At 41.7% G+C, this 18,726-nt stretch overlaps 2 protein-coding genes across 6 annotated transcripts in view; one reads left to right on the top strand and one right to left on the bottom strand.

The window, feature by feature from the left end:
- Nucleotides 1-242: 242 nt before the first annotated feature.
- On the top strand, nucleotides 243-5,920 carry gldn (gliomedin). The gene is made up of 10 exons (XM_026163667.1): nucleotides 243-1,012; nucleotides 2,564-2,615; nucleotides 2,703-2,720; nucleotides 2,872-2,970; nucleotides 3,487-3,588; nucleotides 3,687-3,803; nucleotides 4,035-4,115; nucleotides 4,200-4,325; nucleotides 4,422-4,572; nucleotides 4,664-5,920. The coding sequence occupies exons 1-10, from the start codon at nucleotides 470-472 to the stop codon at nucleotides 5,127-5,129; spliced, it is 1,755 nt and encodes a 584-aa protein (XP_026019452.1). The 5' UTR covers nucleotides 243-469; the 3' UTR covers nucleotides 5,130-5,920.
- Nucleotides 5,921-5,950: 30 nt separating this feature from the next.
- dmxl2 (Dmx-like 2) overlaps nucleotides 5,951-18,726 on the bottom strand; it is a 55,759-nt gene continuing 42,983 nt past the window's right edge. For 2 of the 5 annotated variants that reach the window (XM_026163628.1, XM_026163635.1), the window contains exons 39-55: nucleotides 18,257-18,334; nucleotides 15,823-16,013; nucleotides 15,567-15,700; nucleotides 15,391-15,476; nucleotides 15,001-15,202; nucleotides 14,416-14,533; nucleotides 13,347-13,412; nucleotides 12,570-12,656; nucleotides 12,211-12,332; nucleotides 11,949-12,087; nucleotides 10,452-10,512; nucleotides 10,173-10,300; nucleotides 10,020-10,097; nucleotides 9,819-9,910; nucleotides 9,676-9,728; nucleotides 9,359-9,576; nucleotides 5,951-7,909 (exon numbers count right to left, since the gene is read on the bottom strand). In XM_026163628.1, the coding sequence (XP_026019413.1) occupies nucleotides 7,700-7,909; nucleotides 9,359-9,576; nucleotides 9,676-9,728; nucleotides 9,819-9,910; nucleotides 10,020-10,097; nucleotides 10,173-10,300; nucleotides 10,452-10,512; nucleotides 11,949-12,087; nucleotides 12,211-12,332; nucleotides 12,570-12,656; nucleotides 13,347-13,412; nucleotides 14,416-14,533; nucleotides 15,001-15,202; nucleotides 15,391-15,476; nucleotides 15,567-15,700; nucleotides 15,823-16,013; nucleotides 18,257-18,334 (2,063 nt within the window). In that variant the 3' untranslated portion in view covers nucleotides 5,951-7,699. The other 3 variants (XM_026163643.1, XM_026163649.1, XM_026163655.1) reach the window with 3 other exon arrangements.

The raw sequence follows: 18,726 nt of genomic DNA, 5'->3' as shown, positions 1-18,726 counted from the left end.
ACAGGCGGGGGTTTCTCCCCAGACAAGCTCAGAAGATTGTGTAATGCCCACTCCTACATCACTGGTTTGCATGTACACACACACACACACACACACACACACACACACACACACACACACACACACACACACACACACACACACACACACACACACACACACACACACACACACACACACACTCACACACATACATAACCCCATCTCCACTTGGTGAACAGCCACTGTATTTACCAGTCTGCCTTCAGACAGACCACCAGTGTTGAGCTCAGATACTGAAGCTGACTAGATTTTATTTAGAGATTTCAAACAAGCTGAACGAGAGCTTAAATTTCCGCTAAAGTCTTCCTGTCTCTTGGATTACTTTGAATTTTAGATGTTTTGATTTTTGTTGGGAGCACCTTGTTCCATAAGGTCATAGAGCTAACACATCCTCTGTGCTGTTTCACTGTTCTTTCATTCTCTTTGAATGCTGAGGTCAGGGGTTGACCCCCAGAAGAGAGGAGGTGAAGTGGTGACAATGTGGATTCCCACACCCAGCATGACTCTCCCTCAGCGGATGGTGCTGTACGGGACGTGTGTCGTGGCACTGATGAACTCTATAGGCCTTCTGGTGCTCTTGGTCCAGCAGAATCAGCAGTGTGCCAGGCTGGAGCAGACAGAGGCACGGCTGATGGAGGTGGAGCAGAGCTCTGTGGTGGAGTTTCTTCAAGAGGTGCCCAGAGGAGCAGCAGGGCTGCGGGCGAGCGTGGGGGAACAGCCACAATATCAGTACCAATACTCCAGGAACAAGAGGAGCAAAGAAGAGGAAAAGGAGCTACAGCAGGAGCTGCAGGAGATTCGCCAGGAGGAGGGAAAGGAGATCAGTGAGCAGGAGGCCAGCCAGGAGGTCGGAGAGGAAACCGACAAGAGGACGAAGCACGAGAAGCACAAGCAGCGGCACAGCCAGCACTACCACAAGGCGCAGGTGCAGGACGACATGATGATGATGATGACATACTCCATGGTCCCGGTGAGTCTAGATCCTTGAATGAGAGAGAGAGAGAGAGAGAGAAGGCAAGCCAGGACATTTAGAGCAGCTCAGCCTGCTTCCTTGTTTTGTGATTGCTTAATAATGCTGTCGCTAATGGTTCACTGGACTAATGGCTGAAAGTCGTAACGCTCATGGAGCCTGACGAGCTGGCAGCGCCGAAGGCTCCAGATCCTGTTTGTGGTAATATGATTACAGGAATTTTAGTTTAGATGTCCTAATCAAACTCCAACAGAATATTTCCATTTATCAAACTACTTTTTTGTAAACACACTTGAAGTTTAATTTTGTACCATTTTAAGCTTCTACTCAGCTACATTTCACAGAAAAACTGTAGTTATTTAACATACTGAGATTCTGCATTCAAATCATGCTCGTCTTATTGAATATGACTTACTCTAGTCACTGCCACAAAGTAAATATTATTACATATCAAATAATAATAATAATAATAATAATATTCCTCGCAGATAATTATGTATATATCTTAAATATTATTCTATAGATACTGACTTAAAAGCACTATACAAAAGAATTTCAACCAATGTGAATGACTGAATTTGAGCCAATGAATGTTAATGTAACTTAAAAAAGGAAACATTCCTGACATTCTCAGTAACATTGAACAGTCTGATTTCTTTGGAAACACTCTGTGAAACTCATTAACTAGCTTCTGATGACTCAGAGGGTAACGGTAAGGGTTTGGGGGCGTTATGTGTAGCTGGCGGATTTCAAGATGCATAATGGATGAAGTTAGAGCCACAAATTCAACTGTGAGACAACAGCAAATCAGATTTCAAGCTAGCACTTCAGTCAGTGCAGTCCCCTTTTGCTCTGAACATGAACCCTTTACCCTTCTGCAATCAAAGCCTAGACGAGTAAAACTAGTCAGTAGTTTTTGAACTACAAAACAGAAACTGGATGTTCTATTCTAGAGACTATCATATAAAAAGACTGGAGTTAGATTTACCCCATACATCCAAAGAAAGCGACATTTAATCTTCCTTTAGAGCACCTTGCCTCAGTGCTTCTTTTTCTCCACTTCCCTACAGAGCAAAAGTGTGCAGCAGTCAGAGTTATTCTACCTGCACTTTAAAAAGGTGATGCCCGCCTTGCATGAACTAGGGTCAGCATCAACAAGCTCTTAATCTCCTCTTGCTCTTTTCTCTATAATAACCAAGCTCAGAGTCAAATGTAAAACAATTAATACTCAGACTGTAGTAACATTTCTCATCTACCAAAATGATCAGTCAGTTTAATGTGTATGTCAGGCTCATGTTCTGGCCTGTGCACAGAATGCTGACTCATACCTACTGAGTGTGAACACCACACAATTAACACGATGCTAACTGCAGTTTCCTTAATGGCCGCTGGTGTCTTTTAACATGAAGGGGTTTCTGAAGTCTACACAGATAATCTTTAACTGGCACGTTAAAAGGTGCAGGGTTTTTATTTTTAATAGAGTAATTTTAGGTAAAGTATGCTGCTAAATTTACTGCATTAATATTTTTTCTATTTCCTCTTTTACTTCAGATCAAAGTGCTGATTGATATTTGCAACAGCACCAGGGGAGTCTGCATAGCTGGTATGTTTTACTCGTATGAATCATGTGATCATGTTCAGAATATTACTTTTAAAAAATTCTCTAACATTTCTAAACTTTCGTTTACAGGCCCTCCAGGTCCGCCGGGTAAGTCAACCCACAATTCCTAATCCAAATTTAAAACCTGCTGTAGGGTATGTCTCCTTTGTGGTTTAGTGACCCATATTCTTGATAAGTCTTTTTTTAATGTTTATTCTTTCGTTGAGTCCACAGTAAAGATTTTTTTGTGTTACTCTAGGTTTGCCTGGTGCAGATGGCCTGCCTGGACACAATGGGACTGATGGCATCCCAGGACTGAATGGACTTCCTGGGGCTGATGGGAAAAGAGGAAGAAAAGGTAAGGAATTAGTGCTTTCACTCGGCATCCATCCTTATTTTGTCCTCAGGAAATCTTGGCCATTTAAGCATAGAAGTACTGGCACAATGTAAAAGTCAAAAGGTTGAGTATAACCTGCAGAGAAAAGTATTAAAATAGCAAAAAAGAAGAAACAGCCACTTAAACTCCTTGGCATGCACACACACACACACACACACACACACGCACAGATTTCTTTCTGTCCATGTATCACAATGCAAGCAGAATTTATTCACATTTTTGCTTCATGAATGAGTGAAGAGTTTGAAACAGCTTTCTTCCCTTGCCGATATTATTCATCTCTGTGGTTTTGGGCTTCAGCTGAATGAACTGGAAAACTGTCTTCCAGTATTCTCCCACTTCACTCTGCTCTCCTCCACAGTGGATGGCATGATTCATGCCAGCAATTCAATGGGACAATTCATTTCAACAATGGGGCAAAGTGTATTGAGGTTACGAATACAATGTTCTAGCTATTTTGCACGGTGTTCTCCGCAGGGCCACCAGGTGAGAAAGGAGAACCAGGAGAAAGAGGGGAGCGAGGAGAGCTGGGCCCACCCGGAGAGAAGATCCAACCATCCAATGATGCCATTATTGAGGGTGAGTAGAACTTTATTGACTTGAACTATTTTGCAGATGACCTGAAATAAAAATAAATTTAAATGGATAACATTTAGACATTCTCTCCATTTGAGCAGGTCCACCTGGGCCTCCAGGACCACCTGGGCCTATGGGTCCTCCTGGCCCGCCGGGGCCTCAGGGGCCTCCCAGAACAGGGCACCGCAGAGCTCACCTCCAAGCTTCTCATAATCAGGGTGAGAGATCAGTCATAGTTTGCAGGTGACATTTGTGTTCCTAAAAACAGTTGTTGACAAAATAATTTTCAATGCAATCAAAGCTCTCGGGAAGAAGGTTCAAATTCTCTCTCTCTTTTTAAATTCAAAGACACCCCCCCCCCCCCTCCCCATAAAGTGTCTAATTGAAACCTTCTGACAAACTAGTCCATCAATGACATGACTAAAACAGGATGAAACTGCTTCTAACAGGGCTACATGCCATTCCAAATGATGAAACCTCACCTGTAAAGGAGACAGAAAAACTACACGAGAAGACTGCCAAAAGGAACGGTACGTTTCCAGAGGAGGTTGTGTTCATGTGCAGTCATGTGACCTGTGAGTAAATCCCCTGAGATTTTTTGTTTTTCCCCACAGACTGCCTGATTAAGTCTCTGATCAACCCCAGAAATGTGACAAAGATGAAAACCACATTTGGCACATGGATGAAGGACACCGCTCAGCTGAACGATGAGCGAATATGGGTGGCGGATCACTTTTCTGGTAGGCTGGTTACAGAGTGTCGCGCATGTGCTCCTGTCCCCACTTTTATAATCTCCACGTCTTTTAGCAGTAAAGATTTTGCTTGTTCTTCCCCAGGTCGCATGCTGAAGGAGTACAAAAGCATTTCCTTTTTCCAGAAGAACAGCAGCGACACCATAGACGTTATAAAGTACTATCAAGGCTGCGGCCACATCGTTCACAATGGCTTCTTTTATTATCATGCTGCTGGCACTCCCAGCATTGCCAAGTAAGCCTTAAAGCCACTCGATGCACATCAAGGTGATTTTTTATGACTTCCACATCCTTCATTTAGCAGCTTCCTGCTTGTGTGTTCACAGATTTGACTTCAGCACCAAAAGACTTCAGACTCTCACTATTGAAAACTCTTTGTACAACAACCTCGCCTACCTGCTCCCCAACTCTAAGACCTACTTCAAGCTGGCAGCAGATGAGAACGGCCTGTGGCTGATCTTTGCATCCAATGTTGACGAGAGCATCATGGTGGCCCAGCTGGACCAGAAGACCTTCTCCGTCACATCCTACGTGAACACCACCTATCCTCGCATCAAAGCCGGCAACGCCTTCATCGCCTGTGGCGTCCTGTATGTCACCGACACCAAAGACACCAGAGTCACCTTTGCGTTTGACCTGCTGAAGGGAAAGCCGGTCAATGTGACCTTTGACCTGAGGTCTGCTGGTGAAGTGCTGGCAATGCTCTCCTACAGCCCAAAGGACAGACACCTGTATGTTTGGGACCACAGCTACGTCAGGCTGTATGTGGTCCACTTCATCTCTGATGAGTGAGAAACATGATGTCCGAACACGACCGTTACAGTAAATACTGAGAGCAAAACGCCTGCAGACTTTCATCTATTCACTGCATCTGAAAACTGATAACACAAGAGTGACATACACTGTGTGTGTCGCTGTTTTAAATATATTGTCCCGTGTTACTTTTGTGTTAAGTGAAATTGTAATTGACCGTCAAACTATTTCACTAAAGTAAATATGGTTTTGGTTAACAAGACGTTTGCGCTGTTGCCTCACAGCTAGAAGGTCCTGGGTTTGAATCCGCCACCTGGCCAGGGCCTTTCTGTATGGAATTTGCATGTTTCCCCCGTGTAGTCCAGCTTCCTCCCACAGTCCAAAGACATCCAGTTAGTGGGGTGAGCTCAACTGGCAATTATAAATTGCCCATAGGTGTGAATGTTTGTCTGACTATCTGTTAGCCCTGCAGCAACTGCTGACCTGTCCAGGGTGTATCCATCCTTTCGCGGAAGAAAATGTATGAATGGATGGATGAAGGAAGTGCTGTATTTACTGTACATGGAGTTTTCAAAGGACACAAGATTTACTAATAGTGTGAAAACTTATCATTTTGTATAAGCTGGCAGTTTATGCCAATCAAACCTATAACTCAACTTTTGTTGCCATTTGCGTTTTTGCATGGTGGGTCACCACTGCTTGATTTTTATACAGATGTAACTCGTGATGTCCCTTCCCCCTCTTTTTGTACATATAGACAAACCTGCCTTTGTAAGGAAGCAGCACAGCTGTCTGGCTGCAAAGGATAATAAAAATAAAAATTAAAAAAAAGAAGAAAAAAAAAAAGCGCCAAATCATCCTGATGAAATAAAAAGAATTTATTCACTTTACAAAAGGTAAAACTGACCATGACCTGTTCTCTTACACACCTTCAGGCTCAAGTACCCTAATAGGCCTCTACTCATAATAATGGCTTCTTTTCGACTGTTTGATGTGCACGTACACACGAACGCGCACACACACACACACACACACGACACCAGTGGGACCATTGGGGAAACACTTAAGATGCATACAGTACACACAGAGGGCAGAAAGAGAGGGAGAGAAACACAAATCTCTTTAATAAATACCATACATACACTTAACAAAAGTTACAACTAATCCAACTGGTATGATACAAACCAAAAATAAAGAAATGCCTTCATGTTTGTACAAGGTTGTTGTGATAGTTCATATATATATATTTATATAATTTATATAATAAAACTATTTCAAATGTTGTACTAGTAGGCCAAATAAAGCCAGACATTCATTTGTATATAATCGTTTCCTCTTTAATAACCTATTTATTTGAAATAAACTTTTAGTGTCTCCAGAATTTGAGTGCAAATATCTATTCCTTATGGATGAAACAGTAAAAACAACTAGTGAGGTAAACACACTTACAGTAGACTGTTGCACATCTCCCAGTCAGATTACAGTAAAACCCCTTACATTCCTAAAATAAAAGGCAATAAGATAAATAGTTTTAGAAAGGAATGGTCAACCAAATGAACACAAACATAAATAACTTAAATAAGAAAATCAACTCAATTAAAAAAAACAACAAATAAAATAAAATCTTTGTGATAAAACCAGAAGTGAACCTTTGTGTTTCTGCTCTGGGGTGAGTGGGTGGGTGGATCTTTAGCGTTGTACCAGACAGATGGAAACACTGAAATCACAGTCACAGGAGTAAAACACACCGTCTTCCAAACAGGAATGTTCTAGCAGTGAGTCTGCCGCACAAACAGGCATTTGAGGGCAGGTGGGCGCGCAGACGTACAGATGGCAGACACAGCAGAGTGAACACGCACGCAGAGGGCCAAACTGGAGCGGGCTGAACCCAAACCATTATAGGCCAAGTGAGTGATGGGCAGCCAGTGGAAAAAGAGAAGGGGGGGGGATACAGACAGGTGTCACTATCAGGACCAAATGCACCATCAACTCTTCCACGGAGCTGAGAAAGCTGGGCAAATAAAAGGCAGGAGGGTGGGGGGCAAAAACCATCGAAACAAAATGCAGATTCCAACAACTCGATTCACACTGGAAACCACTGACTTAATAACAAACCACGGTGCTGGTTACAGTAGATGCTAAGAGATTTCAGCTGTGGGCACAAAATGACAACAGTTACACACTTTTAAAATTTTTGCTTGAGCACTTTTACAGAGCACTATCAATAGACCTGTGATTGCACCGCATAACGAGAACAGGACATGCATAGCTTCCCTATGGACACACTCTAAGAGTAGAGATTCTTCGATAAAATTACAATAAAACTAGCTTTAAAATCAAGTATGATACCATTTGCTTGTAACTTTGTTTTCAGCCTTTGGGAAAATAAAATGTTTGCAGCTCCGTTTTTAATCGTTCTGGATACGGCCAACAGTAAACTCATGAACACCGTTCATGCTGAAAGTTGCCAACAGCGTGGTAATCTTTTGACTAACTCTTCCCCCAGCAGCGTTTCTATTAATGCCTACAGAGTGTTACAGAAGCATTTCGGTTTTTTTCCTCCACTTTCTGACCCTTTCCTCTTAGGACCCTCAGAATTACAAAAAGCATTACAGGGCGTCAACCAAGCTGCTGGGGATATTGTAGCGGTCTGGGAGGACCCTCATCTTTAGGGTGCCGTCTGCTCCGCAGGTGAAGATTCGGTTTCCGGGTCGCGTCTCCACCTGCATGACACCTGCGCCGATGTTCCGGAAGATGGACTGCTTGGCGTGCTCTATGCTAAAAGAGTGCATGAGCCCGTGGCCGGCTAGCTTCCACACCTGGGTACAAAGGAAGAGAGAGCGAGAACAGAGTATATAATTAGTTTCTCTTCCCAGGGTTTTCTGGATGGAAAAAAAAAAAAAAAAAAAAACCCAAACAGATCATTTTTTAAATAATGAAACTGGAGAAATTAAAAACTATTTGGCTGGGGACACCACTTGTTTGGCATTTGTGATCAATTAGCATTTTTCCATGTTGTTTCTACAAAGAGACAAATGTGCTTTAAGGATCCAGACAACCCCCCCCAAAAAGGTGGTTGCTGGAGGTTGATGGCAGTAGCAGGAAAAGAGAAAGAGGTTGGACATGGGTATAGAGTGCTAATCTGTGTTTGCTTTTGTTTCTAGCAGGTTGACGCAGTTGCCGGTAGTTTGCATACCTTGACTTGTCTGTAAACACTCGCCAAGCAGAAGTGAAATGATTGAAAGTCTGATGCAAACAAAAAACAGAAAACAGACACAGTCTGCACCCTTTCAAATGTGTCAGTTACAGCGATCAGGCACAAATTTTACTTTGAAGGTGAGCAGCCTTAATTTCTGGTTTCCTTAAATGTTTTTACATTTCACAACATGTAGAGTAAATGGCGAGTATTTCCAGACAAGTTGGTGTCTTCCATGAAAACTACAGGTGATCACAGCAATTTTTATTAGCCAATCAACTAAGTCAGAATACAGAGAACACATTTATCAGTAATAAAAATAATTCTCAAATATTTCAGGACAGTAATTTCAACCAGTACTCCATGTGATTGTGCCAAACATTAACACACTGCTGCTTTGACTGTCACTGATAAATCCGAAGTCAGATTTGAATATATAACATACAGTAGTCTGTGTTTTAGTTAGTTCAGCCAAAGTCATAACAAACTATTTTTAGTGACAAGAAGAACAAGGCTTCCTGCAGCAGACAGTATGGCACCCACAGAGGCTTTATCATCAAATCAGTCTGAGTTTACATTAAAAGATAAAAGAATCTGAGTTGATTAAAAGCAGCATGAAAGACTCACTTCTCTAAATCTTTTGCCTTTAACATTTTCTTGTTCCTGCTTATAACATCTAAAACAAGAACGCAGTCATCCCGGCAGTGCAGTGTTGACCTTTAGACCGTATCACCTCTGTGTTTTAAGTCTTTGATCTCATCACCTTATACTGGAATACTTAATAAACAAACCACAACAGCTAAGCCTGAAAAACTAGACCTGGAATCTTAAATCCAGGGACAAAAGTGTTGTTTGAAGGCTAGAGAGCTGCACCAAATACTCCTCCAGTTTATGGATTAAAAAAAACAAACTTGGAATGAATATAAAATAATTCTCAGTAGTTTTGATGCTGAATGCTTTATACAGTGCTTATGTTTAATAACATTCACTGACACAAAAGGATATTATTCCTCAGCACACAATGTGAGCGTGTATCAGCAAGGAAGTGAGTGAGAGAAAGAGCATGCGTCACCTTCATGTTGCCCTCTGCAGAGCCAGTGACGAAGAAGTCCTCAAAGGCATCCAATGCGAGGGCCTTGATGGCTGAATCATGGGCCTGGAAAGTGTGGAGCAGCTGCCGCTGTCGGATGTCAAACACGCACACAAAGCCTTTTCTGCCTCCAGTAATCAGCAGCTGCTGTTTAGGAGCATACTGAAGCACAGTGGCCCCGTTCTCATGGCAGGGAAAAGCTGAAGGGGGAGGTAGGAAGTAAAAGTGGATAAACTTGAAATATAGGGAAAAAGAAAATCACTGAAACTCACTTATTAGAATAAATATGGATTTCTCACCATGCACCATAGTATTGTTAGGTGAAATCAGAGTGTCCCACAGGCAAACATTTCTATAAATAACATAAAGCAAAATATTATGCAGCTGGAAAAAATAAACAAAAAGAAAGAGAGCAGTGTTTGATTAGTCGTCCAAATCTGACCTGTTATCATTGGACTGTCCGGCCGTGGCGATGAGACTGGAGGATGTGATGAAAGCAAAATCCCCGCAGGTCTTAGTGTGGCATTGCCAACTCTGAGAGCAAGAACAGGAAAATAAAAGCACATTTTCATTTGAATTATACAGACCACTCATATTGTGTGTGTGCTGCGACTGTGAATAAGGAGGTGGGAGGGAACCTTACCAGGTACGGTTTAGGGTTGGACGATGTCTGGTTAACCTGCCAGAGACTGAGGAAGCCCTCTCCATCAGCGACTCCACACTACAAGAATGTTTCAGAGGAATCAGAACAATGGCACCGTACACACAAAACACAGTTGCTACTTTGTGTGTGTACCTTGTTGCCCTGGGAGTTGAAATAGAGACGGGTGACTCGAGCGTTGCCTGCTTGTCTGAAGCAAATGAGTTGCTGAGGTCTGTTCCATTCAAACATCCTCACGCTACCATCCTGAGCCCCAGTCATGTCTGATACACAGCCCCACACACACACAAACCAGGAAAAGAAAGGGAGAGAGATGTTGGGGAAAGAACAGGAATACAAAGCAGGAGAAGCTATATAATTTACTTATACGTGTTAAACATGTATACTGGTGAATCCTCTCAAAGTAGCACTCACAGTACTGATATATGGGATGGGATGTCATTCTCTTCACATTGTTTAGATTCCTCTTCATAATCTGAAAGACATCAATATAAACATACATTTATCTTGTAATTAGCTTAAATTAATTGGGCAAACAATTAAGTTAACTATCTGAAAACGTCAGGCCTGAAGATCAGCCTAGTGAGTGGTTGACGACCCCCTGAGCAATAACTGTTGCCCGTTTGGGTTCCACTCTTCACAGTGTCACTACCACTTAGCGTGCATTTAGCAAGTTTTTGCAGACAAATTGGTTTACACATTAATCAAAGGCGACCATATCAATCTGCTACCAGCCAAAGCAATCGCAAACAGCTATTCAGTGCAGCGCCGATCATCAGTGGTCATCAAGCAGTCTTTAGGCATTTTTAAGTGGAGCCTTGGGCTAACCTAAGCAGTAACGTGATTGGATGATGGGCTGACTGAGGCACCGTCTATGTGCGCAAGAGTTTAAATCACTTTTATCGAATCTTCTTCTCAGACACACATGACACTCGTTCAGGTGTGCACTCGTTCAGACTTATACGTGACTATGGTAAATTACACATCACTTCAAACATCAAGCAAATTTCTGCAGATCGCCTCAATATTCCAGCTCTTTTAGTTAAAACTCATTCCTGCACTTTCATGACTTCTTCAGCATCAACAATATCTTTAAAGTATTTTACATGCATGTAATTTCACATTTTGGTCATGAAAAAACTTTTTTTCTGACCACTGCTGTAAAGACTAATTCTAAAACTGGACAGATAGTAGCTTTTAGACAGATGAAACAGCAAACTAATTTACATGAAATACAAGTGCAACTAATTTTGCTGCACATCAGAATATGATAATTGAATATGTTAAGAGAGCCCTCCTCAACCTTCACATTTAACAAAACCCCTTCCACAGTCGTTTGAACCTCTATGACACCCTCGGTCTTGTCCTCCTTTGTGTATCACACTAAACATTTATCACCGTGGCTGGGACACTGAGAACCTATCTGCGTGTTAGTCTGACGCAAATCTGTACCTTGGCTAGCCGTCTGAAAGGGCTTCTGATATCTGTGTTTATATTTGGCCATCACTGCCATGCAGACACACCCCCAGTCTGTATCTGCATCTACAGACTCAGCAGGCCAGCTGTTTAGTCGGCGTGGTTCAGCAGCGATAACAATAAAAAACAAACTTTGCCTGAAAACGTGCAAGCCCGGCAGACTGCTGAATAAAATCCCCAAATTAAATTGATTTTTTTCCAGAAGCAGAAGTTTTAAATGAAGCGTTTTCATTTTGTAAAAATACATCTAAATCTTTACTAATGAATATTATGAAATGAAACGACTGCAGAGTCATGCCACCCTTTCTATGAGCCCTGAAACAGAACTTAATCACCCCCTACTGGTTATCGCTAAATACTGCATATGTACTGCTGCCTGGTTTTGCTGGATTCAGGTTGCACAGCTGTGTAGATTTGCAGTGAAGAATCGCGTACCACACTGGCTCCCATACTGGTCTGACCACTACCGAGCCACGGCATGGATGCAGAGACTGGCATCTGCGGTGGTGCAAAGGGGACGGAGCTAGCCTGGGCAATATTGGTGTGCGAAGAACGATGATCTACATCATCAGAGCTGTAAAACAAACAAACAAACAAAAAAACACAAGCTATCATTTAATCGGAGAGGAGACAGGGAATGTGCAGTCCAGGCTCGGTGAGATTTGAAGGAAATCATATGATCTGCTGCTAGTCTGACCTGCGAGACTCCTTATCAAAGTCCTCCCCAATCCACGTGTAGGGCTGGACAGCTACTAGACTGGACACATCAACCTCTTGGACATCATGGGTGGAAGCCAACACTATTTCATTAGAGTTAGCCTAGGAAAGTAAGGAAGCACGGTGGATAAGGCGAGACAACACATATCACTAGCTTCTCTGAATTCCCAGAAAGTAACTGCCATGTATTTGCTACTTAAAAAAGATTTCTAGAAACCTTCATTCAATATAAATCTATCTAATAATCCTGTCTCCATGTACAGTGTCCTCAGAATCAAAGGAAATTATGAACCACAAGTTTTCCCCAGTATTTTACACAAGTTAACACCCACAACTGACCTTATTTATGGCAAATGCCATGATTATATCAGACTCCTTGTGGATGATTTTAGCTTTTCCTCCAGGGTAGCCCAAATCAGCCTCCACCTGGAAAAGACAAAAAGAAAAGGAAAACATCAAAGCTGAAGAGAGAAACACTAAAATAAGGTTCTCCTGGGTCAGATTAATGGTATGAAGGAGATTTTTAAAAAAATAAATAGACTTTAATTTCCCTCTAGTAGGATAGAAAACAGAAAATATTGACAAGTATGACTACTGAGCTTCTGGGCTGACACCCTCCAGTTAGAAAGCCCCTCGCCACCACACCCTGACAGTGAGCATGCAAGTTAGTAGGTTTAAAGTGTGTGCCATCTCATTTATGTGATTTTGAGTCCTGCAGAATCAGTCCAGCTAGAAAGGATGTGAGCTACACAGGGAGATGAGTTATTGATAGGTTTGGATATGAGGTTATGTGAGTGGATAAGTGTCCCAGTGAGAGGAAGAGATTAGACATTAGATCTAAGCTATAGAGCTTCGAGTAGATTTTATGCCAAAAAATTACCAGAGCAGTCACTATCAGGCCAAGCTAGAGAGGAGACATGCAGTGCTTTACCCCAGCATGGCGGGATCTCAAAACAAACTGCAAACCAAACCCTGTGCAACTGGTGCAAGATTTCTTTTAGTGTTTAATGCACTTGCTCCTTCAAGCTTGGCTTCGCAATGACTCTCCCAGACAGAAAAGATAGACAGATGCTCAGACAGAGCCAGGGCCTGGGCTGGTACAGTAAATGATACTACCTTATAGGAACTGCTAGCTCCTGCTTTGCAGTGTGGGCTTATACGGTCCGTATGGTTCTCTACAGACTACACACACACAGAGGCAATATAGACACAGGACACACCAACACAGCACGACACAACACACATGCACAAACAGAAAAATAAATCATGAAATGAAAATGAAAAAAATTAACAAAGCTGACAGGATATTGTATACTTGGTGATAAAATGGGAGTAAGTCAGACATGTTGCAGCAGGTATGGAGACATCTTACTATTACAGCTGAATTTGACATGATGTTATTCCAGTTAGCGAAAAAGGTTTTAATTATTAACTAGGCATGAGGACAAGAATCTATAGGAGGTTTTTTTTTTTAAGTTCGAGCTGCATTGGCAGTCTGTCATAAAAGTGACTGATTCAGACATCACAGAAGGCAGTGAACCATCTTATACTTGATTATATGTTAAAGGAGTCAAAGCAAAGATAAGAAAAATATTAATAGTGATAAAAATGCTCACTCGGTGCTTTAAAAAAAAAAAAAAAAAAAAAATCAAGGGATGAATTTAGATACATGACTAAAAAAAATTACCAAATTGCCATTTCCAACTAATAGACTGCAAAAATATTCCAAAGAAAAGATCTGGGAAAAAAATAAAAAATATCTGGACAACCGAGCATCTGGATACCGTTTTCCATTTTTAAGGGAAAACCTACTGTGGACATGCGGCACACTAAGAACTAAAGTTAAATTAAAAGGCATATAAAATATGTTATTTTTGTAAAAACTGTTCGGATACTTCACTTTGGTAGGGCTAGTTGTTTGATGCCTACAAGGATCATAAATCTCTGTTTATAGGCGTCGTGTCTTTACGTGTGGTTAACCTGGGCTAATGTCAGCAAATCCACTTCAGAAATTTTCTATGACAATCATGTGTTACACTAAGATGAGGAGGAAAAAAAAAGAATAAAAGAAAAAACCAACATAATATAGTTGCTGACTAATGTGATGTTCAAGTACTTAAAATTCATAAAAGAAATTATAAACTTCATCTAAGGAAAAAACAAAAATTAAATGCCATGTGCTGACCTCGCTCTGCTTCCTTTTCTTTGTGAAGATGTAACGGATTAATGTCTCCTGAAGAACTTCCTGTTTGACCAGGAAATGCCACAGACGTCGGGCTGGAAAGGACTGGTGGTTCCTTGTCCTAAAGAAAAAAAAAGTGGATGAAAACAAGGTCACTTTGAAAAATCAGAAGCAAAGAAACTAACAGAGTAACACAAATTCCTGTAGTCTGCATGGAAGAAAACTGTCTTGTCTGCAAACACTTGCCAGCAATCTTTAGCAAGTAAAGCCTGAAAAAACACGAAAGCTTGAAGAAATGTGATGTGAATCTGGAAAGAAAGAACAGCCATTTTCAAAATTCAAGTTATGCCTTCTGGCTGAAACCAATATGTTTCTAAGGGTGGAACTTGTTTTCCATTTCCAGTCAATTTACACTTATTTCACTACCACTTGTGAGCAGTTAGCGAGTTGTTCGGAGAGAATACTGTTTTTTCCCCCCAGCAACCTTTGGTCACTAACTGGTGTCTACATCTGTGCTACTGAGGCCTTATCTATTTATCTGCTGTAAGTACAAAGACAAAAATTACATATAGATGATGTAATACTCACTTGAAGGGTGTGTTGTCAGGCTCCAGCATGGCCTTATGTCGCAGTATTGCAGGGCCACCTCCTGTGCTGAGGTCAGTAGGGTAAGTGTTGATGTAGTTGGGAGGTGGGCCATCAAACGTATTCATTCGCTCCAACAGAAGCTGCTCCCAGGTCTCCAAAGTCTTCAAGGCAGCATTGCTCAGAGGGGACGTGACTGGCAGCTCTGTGACACAAACACATATACAAATTTGATATTCAGAAGCAAAAAGCTATGAAGCGTTTATCTGTGGATTCCATATGATTAACAAATTATTGTTGAAATGTCCTAAAATATTTCCATGCACCTTCATAAAGAATGCATCGCTTACGTTTAGAGAGGCGTTTAGGATCGGTCTTTTGGCGAGCATGTACCTGTAAAGTCCAGGCCAGTGAGAGGAATGAAGTTCTTGACATTGTGATAAGCCAGTTTCACCATGACCAGGCGGATCAGAAACCAGCTACATAACCCACAAACACACAAATAATTAAAATATGAACCTCAATGAGTCTCAGAGGAAATAAAGAGAAAGAAGCATGGCTGGCTGTACCTGTAAGAGTTGGGGTCAGAGTGCTCAGTCATCTGTGTGTCAGATAGGAAGGCGTCATCATCATCTTCGTCATCCTCGGCACCGCTTTCGTCTGAGTCATACAGGGCGTTGCTGTCTGACAGCGGCAGGAAAGGCTGAGAGGGGAAATGATCAGCAAAGAGTAAATGAAAGGCTTAAATATGTATATTGTTTTGTTTTGTTTTTTTAAACCTTAAATCTGAAGCAAAGATTCAGTTTGACAGCTTTACTCTCTTACTTTGGCCACAAAATAGTCCCACATGCTCAGCTCTGGGGGAATGAACTTCTCCCTGTAGGTGGGTCTTTCAACGGGAACAGGAGGTGGCGTGGCAGGTGTCTCCTTTACAGGGCGTCCAGGAACCAGCATCCTCATGTTGAATCTGCGTCTGTATCGGTCCACATCCTCTGCTGGGGGCTGAGGGGGAGCCACTGTAGCAGAAGAAGAATGAAGAAATGGTATATTTCAAACACAAGACAATTTGAAAAGAGGTCTGCAGTGTGCTGCATTTTATACAAAGGCTGAAGATCAGCTGAAACTCAGCATCACTTTAAATCCAAAAAAGAAGAAAGAAATAGATCCGGAGGAAAAGTACTGCATCCACATCCTACATAAAACACATAATACCTGAGAAAGGAGGCTCCTGTCTGCACCTAACTTCAGTCACAAATGACACGTCATACACTTTTGGAAAGGAGAAATACAAAAAGGCACAAAAAGCACACGTTTGGGATGTAAGCACAGGGCAAGAAACACTCGCTAGTACACAAACCTGCACCATTATCCAGGATGACCATCTCTGGTATCGCACCAGACAAAACAAGACAAGACACAAACCAGAGTAGACAGTGCAGTTAGACACACAGATACTGCACAGTCCATTACATAATAGAATCAGTGAATATTTCATGTGTGGGCACAAAGAACACATCAAACGATGGCAAATTTCTTCAGCGATCATGTGCTAAGCATTTCCTCATATCCACAGCACTTAATAGGCAAACAGGATGAGACTGGCAACTACAGTATGTTAAGGTTAAAATGAGTTAATTAGAACATGACAGTTGGGCATCAGCATGTACCTTTTCTCTAAAGCTGTGTGACTGTGGCATGCATGCAGGTTTGCCGCGGCCCTCAAAAGGACAATTTTAACAAGTGATTTTTATCAACAGGCTGGCATTTAAGATGGCCTGTCCTCTAAAGGAGCTCTTCAAAAGGCCCCTGGCCTTGCTCAGAGCTGCCTCAAGCTCTAGAGATGTGGAGTCTAAATGCCAGTCCCCATCTTCCTCCCTCACAAACACAATGTGAGCACGGTATACTCTGGCCTGATGAATATGGATGAACAGTGTCAATTTCAGCCAACAGTGACACAGTAGAGCTGTGAGCACTTTGGGAATGGCTTAGTTTTTGAAATAAACAGACAAACACCTGAATCATGTCACACAAGCGCTAGTATAAATCTATAATGCAGTAACTAACTCAACTGCAAATTACTTACGTACACCAACTCCATTTGCATTACTTCAAAATACAATCCCAGTTTCAAGAGAGTTGGGATGCCGTGTAAAATGCAAATTAAAAACAAAATGCAATTTTTGCTAATCTGTTTTCATCACAGTAGATCATAGAAAGTACCATTTTAAGAAGGATATTAACTCGTTCCCAATTTGATAGCAGCAACATGTCTCAAAACAGTTGGGGCAGGGCCATGTTTACCCACTGTGCAGGATCCAACCTTATTTTAATCTGTACAGTCAGGACTGTCTGAGCAGAGCAGCTGCTGGACTTTTGGGAGAGGAATGCTGTCCCATTCTTATCTGATATGGGAATGCAGCTGCTGAAATCTGCAAAGCTTTCCCTGAAAAACTAATCTGAATGGGAGCACATGTTCCTCTAAAACCTGTACATACCAGTCAGCACTGATGGTGTAATTCCAGATGTGCAAGCTGCTAGTTCCATAGGTACTAATACAGTTCCATATCATTTCTGAACGGAGCGCTCTCCTCTTTAGTCTGGAGGATGGTGCGTCCATGTTTTAACAAAAAAAAGAATTTCATCTGACCACAGATCAGTTTTTCTAGTTTGTCTGAGTCCATTTGAAATTAAGTTTGATCCAGAGAAGACAATGGTGTTGCATTCTCTGGCAACGGCCTTGTCCTTTGTGCACAGGGAAGATTTCTCCAGGTTCCTTGAATCTATGAATTTTCTTGAATTTATGGACAGTAGATGATGAGATTTTAAAAGTTTTACACTGAAGAGGACCGATGATCTTCAGCTCTTGGAGATGCTCTTTTTTTTTTTTTTTTTACAAAGCAATCATGTTAGTGACATGTTGTAAATGAACCTGATTAATTGCAAAATGTTACTTTTCAGGCCTTTTGTCACCCTGTTTCAACTTTTGGTATTTGTTGCTGTCATCAAATTCAAAGTGAGCAAATATTTTTCATGAAAGAGTAAAATATCTCAATTTAAACATCTGGTAGGGTTTTTGTGTTTTATTGTAAATAAAATATAGGTTTAAGAAATGTGTAAATTATTACATTCTGTTTTTGTTTAGATTTAACACAGCACCGTAGTGGTTTTCTTGAATTGTGGTTGTATTTCATTCTAAAATCTGGACAACACACAAGTAGATATTTAGCCTGAACGCTACAGGAAGCCTCTGAAAGTGTACCTGGTTTAGTCTCAGATTCACATATAGTGGGCTGCTCAGCATTGGCCTCTGAATACTCGTTGCTAGGCCCAGCTGGTGCTTCAGTGACACAAAATGAGCACAGAGGACGTTACAACATGTACATGCAATGCAGTATACACACACACAAACACACACACAGCTGTTGGCTTGTCATAACAGTAGTGGATTTTTTTTTTTTTGTTTGTAATGCTCATTCAGCAGTAGCTTCACGATAGAGTGGTGGGTCATTCAAGCAGCTGCAACAATGCAAACCTTTACAATTACCATGCACTGCAATTCTGCAAACCAGCACTGCAATCCACCAGCCCAGTTACTCACAGCTGGTGTTAGCTGCAGATACCACAGTGCCCACCCCCTCGTCCCTTAAAACAGGAGGAGGGGGACGTTTAGGGCGCTGGGTTTCAGTAGGGGTGACAGTGGGGTTTGAGGTGAAGTTGCTCTGCTCTGGT

The sequence above is a fragment of the Astatotilapia calliptera genome, chromosome 1, assembly GCF_900246225.1.
Source record: "Astatotilapia calliptera chromosome 1, fAstCal1.2, whole genome shotgun sequence".
Taxonomy (NCBI): domain Eukaryota; kingdom Metazoa; phylum Chordata; class Actinopteri; order Cichliformes; family Cichlidae; genus Astatotilapia; species Astatotilapia calliptera.
The sequence above is the reverse complement of the archived record's forward strand: the minus strand, read 5'-3'. Positions and strand labels throughout refer to the sequence as shown.

Excerpts from the sequence above, each read along its gene's own strand:
- gldn (XM_026163667.1), top strand. The coding sequence starts at position 470 with ATGCTGAGGTCAGGGGTTGACCCCCAGAAGAGAGGAGGTGAAGTGGTG. Across the intron at positions 4,116-4,199 it reads GAAGACTGCCAAAAGGAACG|ACTGCCTGATTAAGTCTCTG; the intron begins GTACGTTTCCAG and ends TTTTCCCCACAG. Across the intron at positions 4,573-4,663 it reads GGCACTCCCAGCATTGCCAA|ATTTGACTTCAGCACCAAAA; the intron begins GTAAGCCTTAAA and ends GTGTGTTCACAG.